Source organism: Felis catus, chromosome D4 (assembly GCF_018350175.1).
Source record: "Felis catus isolate Fca126 chromosome D4, F.catus_Fca126_mat1.0, whole genome shotgun sequence".
NCBI lineage: Eukaryota > Metazoa > Chordata > Mammalia > Carnivora > Felidae > Felis > Felis catus.
Window position 1 is genome coordinate 59309484 of NC_058380.1, and position 18054 is coordinate 59327537.

At 40.8% G+C, this 18054-nt stretch overlaps 1 protein-coding gene and 1 long non-coding RNA gene across 2 annotated transcripts in view; one reads left to right on the plus strand and one right to left on the minus strand.

Annotated features, from left to right (window-relative positions):
* Nucleotides 1–5169, plus strand: part of DCAF10 (DDB1 and CUL4 associated factor 10) — a 38795-nt gene extending 33626 nt beyond the window's left edge. The window contains exons 5-7 of the mRNA XM_045043165.1: nucleotides 1127–1237; nucleotides 4114–4329; nucleotides 5041–5169. Coding sequence (XP_044899100.1) covers nucleotides 1127–1237; nucleotides 4114–4329; nucleotides 5041–5057 — 344 coding nt within the window. The 3' untranslated portion in view covers nucleotides 5058–5169. The remainder of the gene's footprint in view (nucleotides 1–1126; nucleotides 1238–4113; nucleotides 4330–5040) is intronic.
* LOC123381616 lies at nucleotides 1117–18042 on the minus strand. Its single transcript, XR_006588857.1, has 2 exons — nucleotides 17629–18042; nucleotides 1117–11970 (listed from the first exon to the last, which is right to left on the minus strand). It is a non-coding gene; the product is annotated as an uncharacterized LOC123381616 (long non-coding RNA).
* Nucleotides 18043–18054: the final 12 nt, after the last annotated feature.

Below are 18054 nucleotides of genomic sequence, written 5' to 3' on the forward strand. Positions count from 1 at the left end.
AATTTATTTTTAGGTTAAACATTAGTAATCAGCTTAGTGAGAAGTAGTGATTTTAGAAGGTCTAGTTGGTATTTTTTTTAATTCAAAAACCAAGAATGTTTTGTCTTCTAAGGTTAATTCTGATAATAACCTCAAAGGGAATTAGATTAAGAAGCCTTCATGAAAGTGTGGGGCCACTAGAAGAGTGTGATGAAATAGATTGCTATTTGGAGGAATACATCAAACCCAACCATCTGATGATTTTTCTACAGATTTCAGTATAGAGTTTGTATTGCATTTCAAAGATAGTATTCACATAATTTCCAGAATGATTTTCGAATTTTTTGGCATGCTTAAGAAGGATCATTTAATGTTCTCAGTAATGGACTTGGTGTTTGGACTCTATTCTAAGATTAAATAAACAGGTTGAACTCCTCCGTTCTCGTGTTTATTGAATTTTCTTGTTCTATTTTACTACAGAAATGATGGGCAACCCAAAGATACTTCTATGTTTGTTTGGTGTGTCATTTTTATTCCACTTAAGTCATTGGTAGAAGAGATTTTATTTTTTATTATTTTCTAATGTTTTTATTTTTGAGAGCGAGCGAGCAGGGTAGGGGCAGAGAGAGAGGGACAGAGGATCCGAAGCAGGCTCCAGGCTCCAAGCTGTCAGCACAGAACCTGATGCAGGGATCGAACTCAAGCCGTGAGATCATGACCTGAGCCAAAGTCGGACACTTAACCAACTGAGCCACCCAGGTGCCCCTGAGATTTTATTTTTTAATGTTTATTTATTTTGAGAGAGAAAGCGTGCATGAGCAGGGGAGGGTCAGAACAAGGGAGAGAATCCCAAGCAGGTTCCATGCTCACAGTTCGTGAAATATGACCTGAGCTGAAATCAAGAGTTGGATGCTCGACTGACTTGAGCCCCCCAGCTGCCCCGGTAGAAGAGATTTTAGAAAGGGGCCAGGCCTTAGAACACTTCAAAGAGCTGCCCTCCCTACCTCAGTTTTATAGGCCAGCTGTAAGTGGGCATGTACTTGCCAGGTTTCAGATGGACTTTAACAGTATGCTTCAACTAAATGATTAAAAAGTTAAGAGACATTAAGTTTTGCTAAGTTTATTGTCAGCTTTTTGTATTTTCAAGATCTGACCACTTCAGGTTCATCTGGTCCTAGAGTTTCTGGTTCACCTTGTCATCATAGTGATTCTAATTCATCTTCTGAGAAACACATGTCACGAGCCTCACAAAGAGAAGGTAGGTTAACAGTTGGATTTTATAATTTACAACAGATTCTACCAAATAGCTTTCTTTAGTTTAGTTTTAATCCATACAAACAAAAGCCAATAAAGAAGAGGTTATTCTCTGTCCCTCAGTCATTTTCAAAAGTATAACCAGAGTCTCTAGGGTTGAGTATCTTGGGCTTAAATCTTTGTTGGAATTTGAGCTTTGGTTTTATTTACTGGACTTAGTTTGGTCTAAATTGGAGAAAAAGTAGGTAGGACATGTAGATTGCAATCAAAGTTTTTATGGCAATTAAATGAGATTATGCATGTTATGGTCCTGTATAAATATGAAGTAGTGACTTGTCAGGTGCTTGTGAAAATTGCTTGGTTCCAGCCCAGTAGGCTTTTTGCTCTGCCATTTCTTTATCTGAGCAGCACCTGATAGCCTTAGAGGGATTGTGGGATACAGTCTGTCCCCACTCTGCTTTTGCCAGTTTTCTCCCACCCCTCTGGCAGAACTAGCTATATAGCCTATTCTTTCCACCCCCTATGGGAAGTGCTTTCTACTACCTATGCAGACTTCACCTACCTCTCCATCCCAGTTCACATCTAAGCTGTTACAGCACTTTTTGTTTGTCCTCCTCCTTGTGGACCGATGGCCAAATGTGAGGTGGGGGTTTTGTTTTTGTAATTTTGGGTCACCTTTTGGAGAAGAGCATGGCTTCTTTCTAGACCTTTAGGGGAGGGACTATCCATTAGACCTCTATTTTGTGTTTTCCCTGGGCAGCCTCCCTGGTAATGCTTGATAATTGCATACTTGATTATTTTGCATGACTACTTGTTTGTAGAATGGTTTGAGAGCCCTTCCTAAACCTAGAGCCTATCTACTTTTCTCCACATATTCAAGACTGTGATGTTTAAGGTTAAAAATTCCTGTTAAATTTAGAGATTTATGCCCAGATGTGAAATATTTTTCCTTTGATTTGAAACTTACTGTATCAGTTCTACCTGTTCTTCTACTGTGGCTATGGAAAACAAGCTAAGGCTCTTAATAATCACTGAGAAAAATCTTTATTGATTGAACCATCCATGAGAAAAAGAAACTTAAGAATAGTTAACATGGTTGTTTGTTGAAGTGGTAACCCCAAAAACCAAACCACACAGCAGTTTCATGATATAAAGTTGGCAACTGGAGAAGAGACGGTGTACAGAGAGCCTAGACACAGTACAGAGAAGAAGGTGGGGCTCATACATAAGGGTGCTCTGAATGTTGGCAATCCTGCGTCTTCAGGGCGTCAGGATATGTTAGCACCATACTTTGGCAAGACACAGTAGCTATATGGAACGGAGGCTCTCAAACTCATTTCAGGATTAGAACTTTTCTTTTTTTAAAGTGATCTCTGTACCCAGCGTTGGGCTTGAACTCAGGAGCCCGAGATCAAGAGTCAGATGGTAACCAACCGAGCCAGCCAGGCACCTCTAGAACTCTATTTTTGACGTGAAATCTGCTGTAGATTGTAGCACAAAGTGCAGACACTCTGGTGAAATTAAGGAGGTCCTTGACCAGTCTTCCCTACCCCTTCCCCACGTGGTTCCCTCCTTTTGCCAGCTCTGGAGGAACCTCCAAAGAGCACAGCTCAAAAACCACTACTTACCTATTTAGATGGGTTTCTTTTCTGCATTCGTTAGATTTTCAAAATTGATTCTTGAATAGCTATTTTTCTCTAAAATTGTTATTAAAGTTCAGTCACATGTGAAATCATTATTTGGGTATAGTTTGGTTGTAACAATGTAATTTAGAGCTTCACAGGTTTCCATCAATGCTGTAGTAATCTAAAGGGAATCTTTTAAAGAAGATAACGCATTTGAAAAACAATTTACAAAGGGTCTGACAGAGGGAGCTCATAATCCTCGAAGCAACTCCTTCCACAGGTAGAGAAGTGTGGAAATATTTCTCTTGATATTAAATTTCTAAACTGCTTTCTTTATAATGTATATGAAAGTGGTTCTCCACATACCTGAGGGAGAGGACAGAACTCCCGTTAGTAATGACTGAGTGCACCAGTCACTTTTATTGGGCGCTGGGCAGAAGGACGTGAGGGGCCATAACAGTGCGGGGCATATGTATGACTGCGAGGTCTCCCTGCCCCTTGTATGTGAAATATCCTTCCTCACCTCCAAAATTATAGGTCTGTTTGTCGTTTAGAGTATTGTCCTTGGGGACCGGAAGTCCTGCTCCTTGCACACATAATAGCCTTTTATTTATATTAAAGGCAGCCTTCATAGCTTCCAATTATTTCCTTCTCTGGACTAGAGAGCACTTCCTCTGAGGATGAGAATTACCTTTTACTTTTCCAGATTCCTTTCATATGACATTTTTTTTTCTCTTTTTAACGTTTATTCACCTTTGAGAGAGACAGAGCGTGAGTGGGGGAAGGGCAGAGAGAGGGAGACACAGAATCCGAAGCAGGCTCCAGGCTCTGAGCTGTCAGCACAGGGCCCGACGCAGGGCTTGAACTCAGAAACCGTGAGCTCATGGCCTGAGCCGAAGTCGGATGCTCAACCGACTGAGCCACCCAGGTGCCCCGACATAACTTTGATTCTTAAAGAGTTTTCTGAGATGTAGATTCTAATCAAAAGGACCTCTAGTCAGCTTTAAGGCCTTAGTCTTAGGTCACTGATTCCTGCTGCGGGAACTTGGATTCTTTAGTTCTACTCGTACCTTTTCCCCATACACTGAGGGGCACCATAGTTTTGTTTTGTTTTTGTTTTCTTTTACATGTGGTAGCACAAGGGACTGACAAAGGAATGAAGGCCGGGGCAGGGGTGGCAGCCAGAAATCAAAGCTTTGATGGGCTGCCTCAGTCCTTTGATAATACAAATCTCACATCCTAATTTTCTTATCAGGAGTTTCACCACGAAATAGTCTTGAAGTCTTAACCCCAGAAGTTCCTGGTGAGAGAGACCGTGGAAACTGCATCACATCCTTACAGCTGCACCCGAAAGGCTGGGCCACACTCCTTCGGTGCTCAAGCAACACTGACGACCAGGAGGTAGGAGCGGCAGCACGCCACCTTCCAGTGGGGCTGCCTGAGCGAACAGTCACGGCCGTGTGTGCTCATGGTGTGTTTGTACCTTGAACCCCTCTCTCCTCCTCTCCAGTGTCTGTGGCAGACTGGGAAATACTTTAAAGCAGTATCAGCTCAGACTGTGCCCAGCTTCTGAATCCTTGCCCCCTTCATCTCGTCACAGATCCTCTTACATAGGAAACCTTAGAAGGAGACTACTAAGGTAGCCAAGCTAGCTAAATACAAGGTTTTGCTAAGTCAATTGAGTATTATAATTTGCTCTTTTTAAAAACCAGGGGAAACTGGGAAAGGACTAAACCGATGACTAAGGGAAAAGACCTTCTAGGACCTCATGACTCTCTGGAAAGCAGGAGTCTTTTGAGGAAGTCACAACTGAATGAAAGGATAAGAGCCTTCGAAGTGTGTAGGACGAGATGTATTTTATATTTTAGGGCTTAGGTGTCTAAACTGTGTCATTTTTTAAATATCAAGAGATTGTTGTTACTCTCACAAAAGGGAATTATTACCACAGAAGTCCCAGCAGCCTGAGGGAATAACAGGCCTTAACATGCCATATGACTTCGCTTATGACGATAAGAAGGAATGGGGCCTGCACATTTTTTAACTGGGAGAGCAGTACACTCATCTGAATGATTTCTTGCCAAGATTTTGTGAATTCGGCAGTCTTTTGAGCTTTTTACAAAAAGAAATAGCTAGCATTATTTGGGGCTCTGTAACTTTGGTTTGTTTCTCTTCTCTCCCCCAGTGGACTTGTGTCTATGAATTCCAAGAAGGAGCTCCCGTGCGACCTGTCTCCCCTCGCTGTTCTCTACGACTAACTCATTACATTGAAGAAGCCAACGTAGGCAGGGGTTATATCAAAGAACTTTGCTTCAGCCCTGATGGGCGGATGATTTCTTCCCCACACGGCTACGGGATTCGCTTGTTGGGATTTGACAAACAGTGCAGTGAACTTATTGACTGTTTGCCCAAAGAAGCCAGTCCCCTGCGGGTGATCCGTTCTCTGTACTCTCATAATGATGTGGTACTGACAACAAAGTTCTCTCCAACACATTGTCAGATTGCCTCAGGGTGCCTTAGTGGACGGGTTTCTTTGTATCAGCCAAAGTTTTAGGCACAACTTACATCAAATAAGGAACTCTTCTGGTGTTTGATTTATGAATTACTTCAATTCAGGTGAAGTATTTTCTTTTCAGAAGATCTTGAAAGTTTGGGTCAAGATCCCAGTTCTTATGGGTCCATGAACACACCTGTGACCTGGGTACTTGGTCGTCCAGCATCGCAGGGTCCTCGCCAAGGTAGACTCCCTGCAGCAGCATCTTTTGCCGCATTCCTCTGCTCCTGCTCACCTGTGCCGCCTGAACTTCCGTTCTGCTTCTTTTGCATGGTAGCTCTTGTCAGGTTTCTCTTTCTTTCCTTGTTTTTTTTGGATTTTGGTGTGAGTTTTCGTGGACGTCTGGCAGGAGTTTGGGCTGGGTTAGGAGAAACCCGTGGCACTAGTGTTGAATAAAACCCAGAAGTCTGATGTCAGCATCCTGGTCATTGAAAAAGAAATTCCATCTTCACTGAGTATACTTTGGCCTTTTAAAGTTGCTGTTATGTTTCTCTATAATGAGCACAGATAATGGCATTATTCTCATAACTGTTAGTCTTACAACAAACTGTCTTTTAAGTTTCCTGTTAAATTATATATATTTTTTCACCGTAGGGGAATTTTGTTGTGAAATTCTGGAAAAAATAATTACCACCTCTCTTTGTAATTTACTTGTACGAATTTAAAAATCTCTAGCATGTGTCCTTACTTGGTACTTTGTTCCTGTCAAAAACATTTAGAAAGGAAAAGAGAAGGAATGGGCTTTGGTCATTTCTGTTACATAAAAGAGGATTCATTAGGTTAGTACACTACCTGGTCACAGAGCGATGAGAACAGTGTGGCTCAGAGTTTCTGTTTTCTCTGCCAGACAGTCGGACTCACACAGGGTGACAAGTTATAGTATTGGGATGGGGGGGATTGAGAGTAAAGAGGTTGTGTTTTACTCTTTATTCCTTGAACCCGGTGGCACAAGCTCAGCCCCCTTAGCGTCGGGGAGCGGGCGCTGCAGTCCTCTCAAGCCTTGTTCTAACTACAGTAGTCAGTAACTTGGATGTCAAAGCAAAGAGCCGACACGAAGACCTCCTGTGTTTGGTTATGGAACACAGCAAGTAAAAAGGATCAAGCAGGGGACAGTCACAGGGCTGACTGCTCTGCTGAAGTAAGCAGCTTTCTTCTAGTCTCCACTTTGGGTGGTATTCTGTTTAGAAGGGATCTGCCAGAGGCCGGATCAATTGAAGCCACGTGCTAGCTCTTTCCCTCTCAGATCACATTCTCTTAGGCCAGTGGTTCTCAAACATCAGGGTGCATTACAATCACTGAGGAGCTTGTGCAGAACATAGAAACCTGGCCCTTATCGTAGGAGGTTCTGATTCAGCCAGGGAGAGGACAGGAGTCTATATTTTTAACAGGCACCTCAAGTAATCTTTAGGTGGTCCCTGGGCCAGAGTTTGCAAAGCACTACCTTAAACATTAGTATTTCTGTACCTCTCAGGTGCTTGACTCCCAAAAGGTGTTTTGATTAAAATTGTAGGTAGATGAAACCAATTTTAGAGGTAGAAAATGCATGCAGTCAGTCTCATTATTTGATCTCACTGGATGAATGAGAAAAGTTAAGTGACTTGCCTAAAGTCATCTGATAAAATCAGTGGCAGAGCCAGAACTTGAATTCAAGTCTCCCAACTCCTTGCTCAGGGCAATTTCTACTGTATTCTGCTGGCTGTTAAGTCAATGATTTATGAACACTTTGTCTTTAAGTTCTATTTCTGTGACTACCCTTAAACTGGTCAATAGATTGAAAAAGGTGTGGAAGTAGATGCTGAGAATTCCAGCCGTAAGAAGAAAAGTATCTTAAATCTTATAGAAATGCTAAACCAACCCAAATACATGAATAAAACTGACATTTCTTTGTAGGACCCACCAGACAGCCATGTACACAAGTGGACGGAGCTTACATCTCACTTGGAACAATGTTGTCTCTAGGACAGATTGTAAAATTACATCATTTCACCGTGGATGTTAAACTAACTGGAATTTTTTAGCCAGCAAGAAAAGTACCGCAAAGTACAATGAAAACATAGGTTTGCCATAAACTTTAAAACAAAACAAAACAAAAAAAAAACACACCTACATATTTAAAGGAGAATAAAATTTTGGAGGCAAAAGCACCCAATGTTAACATTAAGAGTCAGCTACTAAGTACAATTACGTTAATTTTTTAAAAAGGTTCCATAAATTGCATCTCTTTTGGAGAGAGTTGCATGTCATGGACTCACATGTCACCCAGCTCTGAATTTCAGTCCAGGATTCTTCAACCATTATAGAGTTTCTGTTGTGTCAAGTAATGCCCACACTCTACTACCAACCCCCCAAAATACCTTGCAAGGTGGGTGACATGATCACCAACTGACTTGGGAGGAAATGGAGGGTCAGAAAGGTTAAGTGATTTCCCTTAAGTCACAGAGCTGGCATCGGGTGGCAATGCTAGGATTCAAACCCGGGTCTGTTTTAATCCAAAGCCTGCTTACTATTCTGCCATTTTGCCCTTTTGTTTGTAAAGGATGGGCAACTAGCCTGAGCTGGCTGGTAAACTACAGAGCTGGCTTACCTTCTGCACCATGTAAGAGAACATTTGCAAGACTGGAAATTTCCGTTAGAATTAATACCATAAAACGCAGGGCGTACATACATACAGTCCATTCCTAACTGGAAAACTGCAAGCACGTTAAGTAGCTGTGAAGTAAAGGAAAATGTAAACAGCCTTGTATAAAAATAGAGCCACGGATGAGAACTAAAAATTAGCCAGCAAACTCAACAAAACAATCTTTGTCCTCTTTGAGGAACAGTCGTGATCAACAAGTCATGAGGGGGATATTAATCTGGGAATTACAGGGCATCAGGAATGCTAGACTCTTGGAGGAAACTGCGGCTTACAATTTCAAGATCTCATTTCACTTCAGAGTATAAAATCCAATCTGGTGTTTTTCACTAAATTTAGTCATTTTTATTCATGATAATTGGTGAGTGTATTATAATTGGTAATGTGGTATAATTGTTGGTAAACAGTGTAAATTATACTTGTTTTAAAAAGCTTTCTACAGGGGCACCTGACCGGCTCAGTTGGTGGAGCATGCGATTTGTGATCTTAGGGTCATGAGTTTGAGCCCCACCTTGGTGGGGGTTGATTGCACTTAAAAAAAAAATCTTGAAAAAGTTTTCTACACAACAGTATGTTAATGGCAGTGTTGTTGAATAAGTTTGGGAACATCAAATATTAAGTAGTTTCTTATCTTTAATTATGAAAATGAAGTGGCTAAAGCAGACGAGACCCCTATCTTAATCTTTTGAAAACATATGATCTTTTTTCACAGAAGCCCAAAGAACATGTGTATTTTCTTTTTCCTTGTTACATCCGAGATGAGGCTATACCAAAAATTTTAGGAAGACAAGCAAGGAAAAGGTTCCCCACGCCTGTGTCTAGAACCAAGATCACATTATATCATGGTTAAAGTTTTGTTTTCTAGAAAGTGCAATATAGGAAAAACACCCTGAGAACCTTTTAGAAGCCTATGTTTCTGCCATTAGTCAGACTATATGGTATTGGCATCCGTAAGTATCTGTTAAAGCTTGTGTTTAGCAGGAGAATAAGTGTTAGTCTGATAATACTGATGACAATCATCCCCATTTAATGACCAGCAGCCATGGAGAGTTATGAAAATTCACTCAGTAATAGCCTGTGTTGGTCATAAAAGAAAGCATATACAGTATATGAATTTTTGGATAACTAATGCATATCTCTTAAGTGCCAAAATTTTAAACCTATAATTATTTTTGATGTAAGTCTTTCAAATAATGTTAGTATACCTTCCTGCCTTCTTAAACAGCATGCTCAGCATAATTTACTTTTTCATGATGAAAAGTAAAAGTTATATTCATGTGTTATTACAGATATCCAATTAGCTCTGATGTATGTAAAATACTTCATAAAATGTAAAGGGCTATAAAATTATGAGTTAGTATCAATTATTATAAGGTGATTCCCTCAGCCCCGAGGTGTATATAATCATTTGCCTCCGGTTGCTGGTGTTTTTTTCATTAAAAATTTTTTCTATCTGCTAAGTAGTTTGTTCTGTCTCCTACCACAGTATCCATATGCCCGCCTCTCACAGGCTCTGTCTGATGTGCTGTGTTCATCTGTTATGAGCTGGGACACGAGATGACCAAGCTTGCTTGGTGTCTAAAGAGCTGCATAAGCCCTGGTTGTGCAGTCTTTGAGACAGCTCTTTTGGTTGCTTACCAGCTTTCTGACAGATTCACAATAACCTTCTGGATTACAGAAGTTCCCTGTTAAAGCCTAGGCTAGTTATTTTCTCAGTTGCCGCTAAGTAAAATACTATAAACTAAGGATGCTGCTAGATTAAGGAATAGATTAAGCAACGTACCAAAGTATAGCCAATTAACAACAAAGGCTCTGTATTTGCACAGGGATCCTTCGTGCTTTTAAGGAAAAAAAGAATCCGGGGTGGGGGAACAATGAAAATAAAATCCACATAGACTTGAGTATTTTTGATGCCATTAAACTTTGTCAATAACCATTAAAAATACATATTTAAATTATCACACATTGTGATAGTTTTAGTCTCATTGCAGAGTAAGATCATACCGAAATTTATACATCTTTAGGATGATTCCCAAGGATTTCTCCCAAATAACAGAAATTATCAAAAGGAACGTTTCAAATTTACCTGTATGCTGCTTTAGTTGTAAATGAATTAATAATGGAAATATGGGATTTATCTAAGGCTCCAAGGAACACATCTCACATATGCACACCTCGTATATGTATGTGTATATGAACGTCACTATAAATGAAAATGTCACCCAGAGACAATAAAATAATTTTAAAATTTAAATCTTGTTCATAGTATTTAAAATAGAATTTTCACCTTTCCTAAGTTTCTTCCTCATTTTCATTTCATGGTTTTTACATTAATGGTTGAATATTTGAATTTTCTTCTGAATTTCATTTCATCTTTCATTTCCAAAATGTGCTGTTAACTTTGGATTCATATTTTTAGGAAAGTTGGAAATATTCCAGATAATAACCTAGACACCAGAAAGTTTCTCACTAGGCTCTGAGGTACTGTTAAGTTCTTACACTAGACTGTAAGCTCCTTGAGGGCAGGGACTGTCTTACTTTTCTTGTATCCCCAGTACCCAATACAGGATCTGACAGAGTAGTTGTTCAATAATTTATTTGTTGTATGAATCAAATGAACCTTAGCCATATGTGGCCTCAAATTCTCATGAAGCCAGAATGTGATGTGCAGATAGAGAAATCTATCGCTTATTATGATGATGAACAGACCTTATTCATCAGAGTAAGACTTTTCCTGACCCGGGGTCAGGAAAACTTAAGCATTTCTCACTGATTTGGAAAACCGCGAAACTCAAAATTTCTCATTCAACAAACATTCAAATCCACACTACACGCCTCGTCCAGCACTAGGGTCTCAAGGGACAAAGATAACTAAGGTGGTGGTCTCCCACAGCTGCAGCGCTGGCTTCATGCCATGGTGTGTAACCAGTGCAGTCCTACAGAGCCCTGCACTGAGAAAAGCCCCATGCCGGCGTCATCTTAAATGCTGCCGGAGGCATCTTAAAACTCTTTTTGAACAAGCAGCCCATTTTTGCACTGGGCTTCCAAATTCTATAGCTGGTCCAGCTTCAATACCATCATTGTGACACGGTGGGAACTATAAGATTTATAGTATCTTCTACATACTGTCTACTAAAGATACTCCCATCCATTGAAAGCTAGCCAGAAAGTGAATGATTGAGTTCAATGATTTCTAAAATCTAAAATTAAAACTACCTCCCTCCCACAAACATCTTAACAAATCTTCATTTCAGAATTAGGAAGGCTTTCTAAAAGTCTATTGGCTTTTTACCATTTTGGCTGAACTGTTTTGAGGTTTTCACTGATGACCGTAGAGTTGTGGGTGATTTTATCTACATACATACTTACCTACAAGCAATTTTAAGGTTTCAATAAACCGTTTATTAATATATGCACTGAGTGTTCTGGTGTTCATAGTTGATATGAGTCTACCTCATAATGTGCTTCTCCAAAATAAATGATGCTTTGAAACATGTGACACACTTTTTGTGTGGTTAACCTCAAAAAGTGGATGGCAAACTTGCATTCAGCCGTTTGAAAATTTTGTTTAAATTGCTTAGGTGTTTATTTTTAGACCAGAATCAAGCATAAGGCTGTGACGGGGCAGCGGCTTAATGATTCTTGTAGTGAGTATTCTACACTTTTTCAATAATATAACCCTTACCTGAAAAGTTAAATACACTCCAAATTTTGATTATATATGTGTATACATTATACATGTGTATATTATATATAAAATATTGTACTGATCTATTATGTACATTATAAAACATGCAAAGAGAAAAAGGGTATTTTAAAAGGATAGGACTTTTAAAAGTCAAAGTTCTACATTACCTCCTGCACTTCCTGGATCATCTTATGCTTCCACTGGCATATGCACCTTTCATTTTGTGAAGGCCACCATTCTAAAACACAGAATTCGCATTTTACACTGAAAACACATTTACTAGGAGCTGATTCACATTTGTTGACTAACGTGCTGGATGTTTACAAGTTTATTCAACATGAATCAAGTTTTATAGAGCCTTGTAAATTAATTCTTTATTCCGTGAAACAGTGTTATCAATAAGAAGCATAGTTGATAGATTTTTTTGTTTTCATATAGATACACTTAGAACATGTCGTTTTTCCCTTGAATGACCTTTTGTTTCACTGTTTAATAGTGTGATGGGTCATTTTACCACACTATTTTAATTTACTAGAAAAATGAGTCATTTGGAACACTCATTTTAAAATAAGTCATTGAGGGGCGCCTGGGTGGCTCAGTCGGTTAAGCGTGTGACTCGGGCTCAGGTCACGATCTCACTGTCCGTGAGTTCAAGCCCCGCATGGGGCTCTGTGCTGACTGCTCAGAACCTGGATCCTGTTTCAGATTCTGTGTCTCCCTCTCTCTCTGACCCTCCCCCATTCATGCTCTGTCTCTCCCTGTCTCAAAAATAAATAAAACGTTAAAAAAATTTTTTTTAAATAAAATAAGTCATGAGGAGAAAAAGTGAATCCCTTTCAATTTATTTTGTGAAATTGTTTAGGTAAACTGATTTGCAACTAAACACAGCATTAATTACCACTATTTCAGTGATTCCTCTGACAGACATGGTTTGGGCTATTTTAACAGTTTTTTTGTTGTTTTTTTTTTTTTAAGGAAACATTTGGCATGTTTTAATGTTAATGAATTAATGATTCATATTAGTTTCCTATTACTGATGTAACAAATTAACACAAATTAACACAAATTTAAAACAACACATTTTGGGGCACCTGAGTGGCTCCTCGGTGGGTAGAGCATGCAACTCTCGATCTCCGGGTCATGAGTTAAAGCCCCACGTTGGGCATAGAGCTTACTTAAAAAATCAAATACAACACAAATTGGTGTCCACTGATTTTTTCCTCCAAAGCGCTCCCTTCTGGCAGAGGACATGAAAAGTGGTGCTCTATCTCCAGCAAGCATGGAGTCACCTGCAGGGCTTGTGAAAACAGACTGCCGGGTCCACACCCAGAGTTTCTGATTTCATAGGTCTAGGGTTGGAGTCGCCATTTGCATTTCTAACCAATTCCCAGCTGATGCTGTATATCTGGACACCACAACTTGAGAACTACAAATATAGAAAATGTAGGGTCGCCTGGGTGGCGCAGTCGGTTAAGCGTCCGACTTCAGCCAGGTCACGATCTCGCGGTCCGTGAGTTCGAGCCCCGCATCAGGCTCTGGGCTGATGGCTCGGAGCCTGGAGCCTGTTTCCGATTCTGTGTCTCCTTCTCTCTCTGCCCCTCCCCCGTTCATGCTCTGTCTCGCTCTGTCCCAAAAATAAATAAAAAACGTTGAAAAAAAAAATTTTTTTTTTTAAATAAAAAAAATGTAGTTAGGGTTTAATTTTTCATGGATGACAGATCTCGGGAAGCTCTATATAGATAAAGGAAGCCAATTTAAAAGAACTTTTTTAATAATATATTTTTTAACATTTATTAATTTTTGAGAGACAGTGTGTGAGTGGGGGAGAGGCAGAGAGGGAGACACAGAATCCAAAGCAGCTACAGGCTCCCAGCTGTCAGCACAGAGCCTGACGCAGGGCTCGAACCCACGGACTGGCCAGATCATGACCGGAACTGAAGTCGGAAGCTTAACCGACTGAGCCCCCCAGCCCCCCAGCCCCCCCCCCCCACCTTTTTTAAAGAGAATATCGTAACTTTGGAGGCTGGTTATATATTATGAACACCAGTTCGTCCCATCAGCTAGGCCATTCTCAGGACACTGTCAGGTCGGCACTCCACCACTGAGAGCTTCGACTTCCCTAATTTAACACGATATTTGTTACTGGGCACTAAGTTAAATAATCATCTTACCTTCTGAGGAACAGACTTGGTGCTGTGTGGCTTATCTTCTAACTCAAGAAGAGGAGCCCTGCCACAGGAATACACTCTCTGGTGTGAGCTATAGATGGCTGCAACTGTTGCTAACAGTCAATCCAGAAAAGGAACAACTGAAACTCTAACCAGGGCACAGACAACTCAAAACATTTTTTTAAGCCCCCCTTTTTTTTTTTTTTTTTTTTGGAAATCACCTCTGTTGAAAGCCATTTTTTAAAATTTTATTTATCTTTTAATTTACACCCAAGTTAGCATATAGTGCAATAATGATTTCAGGACATTCCAGTAATTCATCCTGTGTGTGTAACACCCAGTGCTCATTCCAACAGGTGTCTAATCCTTAATGCCCCTTACCATTTAGCCCATCCCCCCCCCCCAATCCTTGCAGCAATCCTGTTTGTTCTCTGTCTTTAAGAGTCTCTTATGTTTTGTCCCCCTCCTTGTTTTTATATTATTTTTGCTTCCCTTCCCTTATGTTCATCTGTTTGGTATGTTAAATTCCACATATGAATGAAGTCATAGGATATTTGTCTTTCTCTAAGAAAGCCATTTAAATTACGTGTACACTAGACTGCCACACTGACATTAATTTGCAAAAAGCCCTTCACTATACAAAAGATTCATTTTGGGGTAAAATGAAGGATCCAAATTTCATTGTTAAAGGATTACTTCTTAAAAGTTAAACACATGGGGCGCCTGGGTGGCTCAGTCGGTTAAGTGTCCGACTTCAGCTCAGGCCATGATCTCCCGGTTCGTTGAGTTCGAGCCCCGTGTCGGGCTCTGTGCTGACAGCTCGGAGCCTGAAGCCTGCTTCAGATTCTGTGTCTCCCTCCCTCTCTCTCTCCCACCCTCCCTCTCATTCACGCTCTGTATCTCTCTCTCTCTCAAGAAGAAACATTAAAAATTTTTTTAAAAAGTTAAATACAAAGTATCAGATCTGTTCTGAAAATGTTGTCTTTATGTTTAAGCAGTTATTACCTCATCTTGTGTGTGTGCACACGTAATAAGTGTATGTATGGGGCGCCTGGATGGCTCAGTTGATTAGGCATCCAACTTTGGCTCAGATCATGATCTCACAGTTTGTGAGTTCAAGCCCTGCATCAGGCTCTCTGCTGTCAGCACAGAGCCCGCTTGGATCCTCCGTCCCCTCCTCTCTCTGCCTCTCCCCTGCTTATGTGTGCGCTCTCTCTCTCTCTCTCTCTCTCTCTCTCTAAAATTAAGATTCTTAAAAAAATGAAAAAAAACATTTAAAAAAAATGTGTGTAATTAAAAGGATTTCCTGGCATTTATGGAAAGTTACAGTGTATTGGCAGGTAAATCATGATCCCTCCACTTGTCCCTTCAAGGGATGGGCAGACCCCTCACCTCTGGGGCAGTCTAAGAAAAAAGTAAGTTGATTAGCCCTGTCACAATCTGTGCACAGTGGACGAGGAGGTGGCCATCATACTCTCTGATCAGTGGGAACTGCCACAGTTCCCCTCTAGCAAGGAGGGCTTTGCATCCTGCGGCTTTGTGCAAGTCTGAGAACACACACACTGAAACTACACAGTCTATAAATGTGGATGGCACATTCTGTGATAAAGCCCCTAATGTGACTCAGCATTTTTTTTATGAAAATGTTCAACATACAGCAAAGCTGAATTTTACAGTGAACATGTTTACCACAATTCTATCCTTAATATTTTCCGAATTGTTCTATCGCTTGTCTAATACTCCCATCCATCAATTGATCTTAATTTTGGGGGTATTTTGAATAAACTGCAGATATCTGTACCCTAAAAATCCTCAGCAATACAGGTCATTAACGTTTAGTATCTTTTTCTTTTGTTTTAAATTTTCCACATGATGAAGTGCCCAAGTATTAATGGTATATTTCTGAAGTTTAGGCAAATGTACACACCTGTGTAATCCAAACCCCTATCAAGATATAGATTACTACCGTCAACCCAGAAAGTTCCCTCATGCCCCTTCCAGTCTACTTCCCCTCCCTCCCTCCCAGATGCAACCACTGTTTTCTTTTCTCCGGCACAAATTTTTTTGCCTCTTCTAGAAATTCACATAAATGGAATCATACAATATGCATTCTTCCTTGATGATTTTAAAAGACATTGCTAAGGAATTCAAAGTGTCTCCGAAACAGGGAGAATAACAGTGATAAAGACAACATCTGGGATCAGAGGATTCATTCACTGAGTAGATATTTATTATGAGAACCTCTAGTCCGTGGATAAAAAGATCAGAGTCCTGCCCTCAGTGAGTTTTCACATGGTCTTGAAGGATACATGAAGGATACAGCACAAACACCATGGAGAGAGCCAGGGGTGAAACAGTCATCATATGCCACAGAAGGAGACCTAATCCAGTGTGGGAGTCAGTAAAAAAATCAAGGGAGGTTTACATTTTTACTTCGGAATTGGTCTTGGGCAGCCAATGCTCTGTATTTCCCACAAGTCTAGAATCTTCTAACTCAAAATGATTGTCCTTCAAAGGGCAGCTCTCCAGTACTGAGCAGATGGATGCATGGCAAATTTGCTAAACAAAATAAACAAGGGAAAAACTATAAAAGGCACAAACTGCCATTAATAAGGATTCTGTTTTTCTCTAGTTTGAGTTGACACGAACTCGAATATGTGTAGTATTGCCCTCAATCACAAAAACAACATGCTTTTCTGTTCCTGGACCACAAGTAGCAGAAGCTTTGAAGAGCTCCACACATCCAGCAAATCTCTGGTCTTGGACTTCACCCATGCTTTCTCAAGGCCCATGAAACCTAGGACACCTCCAAACTCAGGCCCTCGCCTCCTAGCTTCTTTTTACCCTTTACCTCCACAGCTTATGCAGACATTACAAATGAAAAGCATTTGGTTCCCATACATACGCACTACTCCCTACCATCTGTCCCCAAAATTCTATGGCTATTTTCTAGTGGGGAGTGAGGAGCCCAAGAAAACCTGGAAATTTCTTGTTCAATTGTTCTAGAAGAGTAGGAAAAGTTCCAAAGCTGCTTTTAGCCCAAGGGAAAGGAGGAAGCTACATACCAGGAGCCACCTATCAACTGTAGCTATGATGACCCTTGAAAGAGAAAGAAGTTCTCCCCTAGTGTCGTATGAAACAAAAAGGTAGCATCTCCATGTAACTAAATGTATTCCCCATTTTTTAGTGTGTGCTTCAGATCAGGAGCAAGTCCTCCGCCTTACATAACCACAAGGAACTGCTAATAATGACTGGTTTCCCAAAGAGTACCTGAACTGAAACTTTTTTTTTTTTTAATGTTTAAGAGACAGAGGCAGATCGCGAGTGGGGGACGGGCAGTGAGAGGGAGACACAGAATCAGAAGCAGGCTCCAGGCTCTGAGCTGTCAGCACAGACCCTGATGCGGGGCTCAAACCCAGGAACCACCAGATCATGACCTGAGCCGAAGTCGGCTGCTTAACCGACTGAGCCACCTGGGTGCCCCGAAGCTTTTATTTCTGTTGGCCATGAAACTATAGAAACGCTTTGTGATTTGCTCTCAATTAAAACAAGTCACCGCCTTCGTGGCACTTCAACAGCGACAAAGCAGCAAGCAGTCAACAACACTATTTTAAGGAAATAATCATTAGGCTCATCATTCAGGCTTATACATGTTACAGACTGAATGTTTGTGCCCCCCGCCCTCCCAAAATTGTATGTTGAAGGCCTAACCCCCAATGTAACAGTACCTGGAGGTGGGGCTCTCAGGAGGTGATTAGGTTTGGATGAGCTCATTGAGGTTCCTTCGGCCACATGAGGACACAGTGAGAAGTCTGCACATCAAGAAGAGGCCTCTCACCAGGAACCAAATCTGCCGGAACCTTGAGCTTGGACTTCCTAGTTTCGAGAACTGAAGAGAGATAAATGTCTGTTGTTTAAGCCACTTAGTCTGTGGTATTTCACTATGGCAGCCCAAGCAGTGTAAAAGTTTCGTCCTTACACAACCTCCATGACCCATCAAGGAAGGTAAGTCAGACAGGATATTCCACAATGCTAGGGCACCTGGGTAGTTCAGTCAGTTGAGCATCCGACTTTGGCTCAGGTCATGATCTCACGGTTTGTGAGTTCGAACCCCATGTTGGGCACTGTGCTGACAGCTCAGAGCCTGGAGCCTG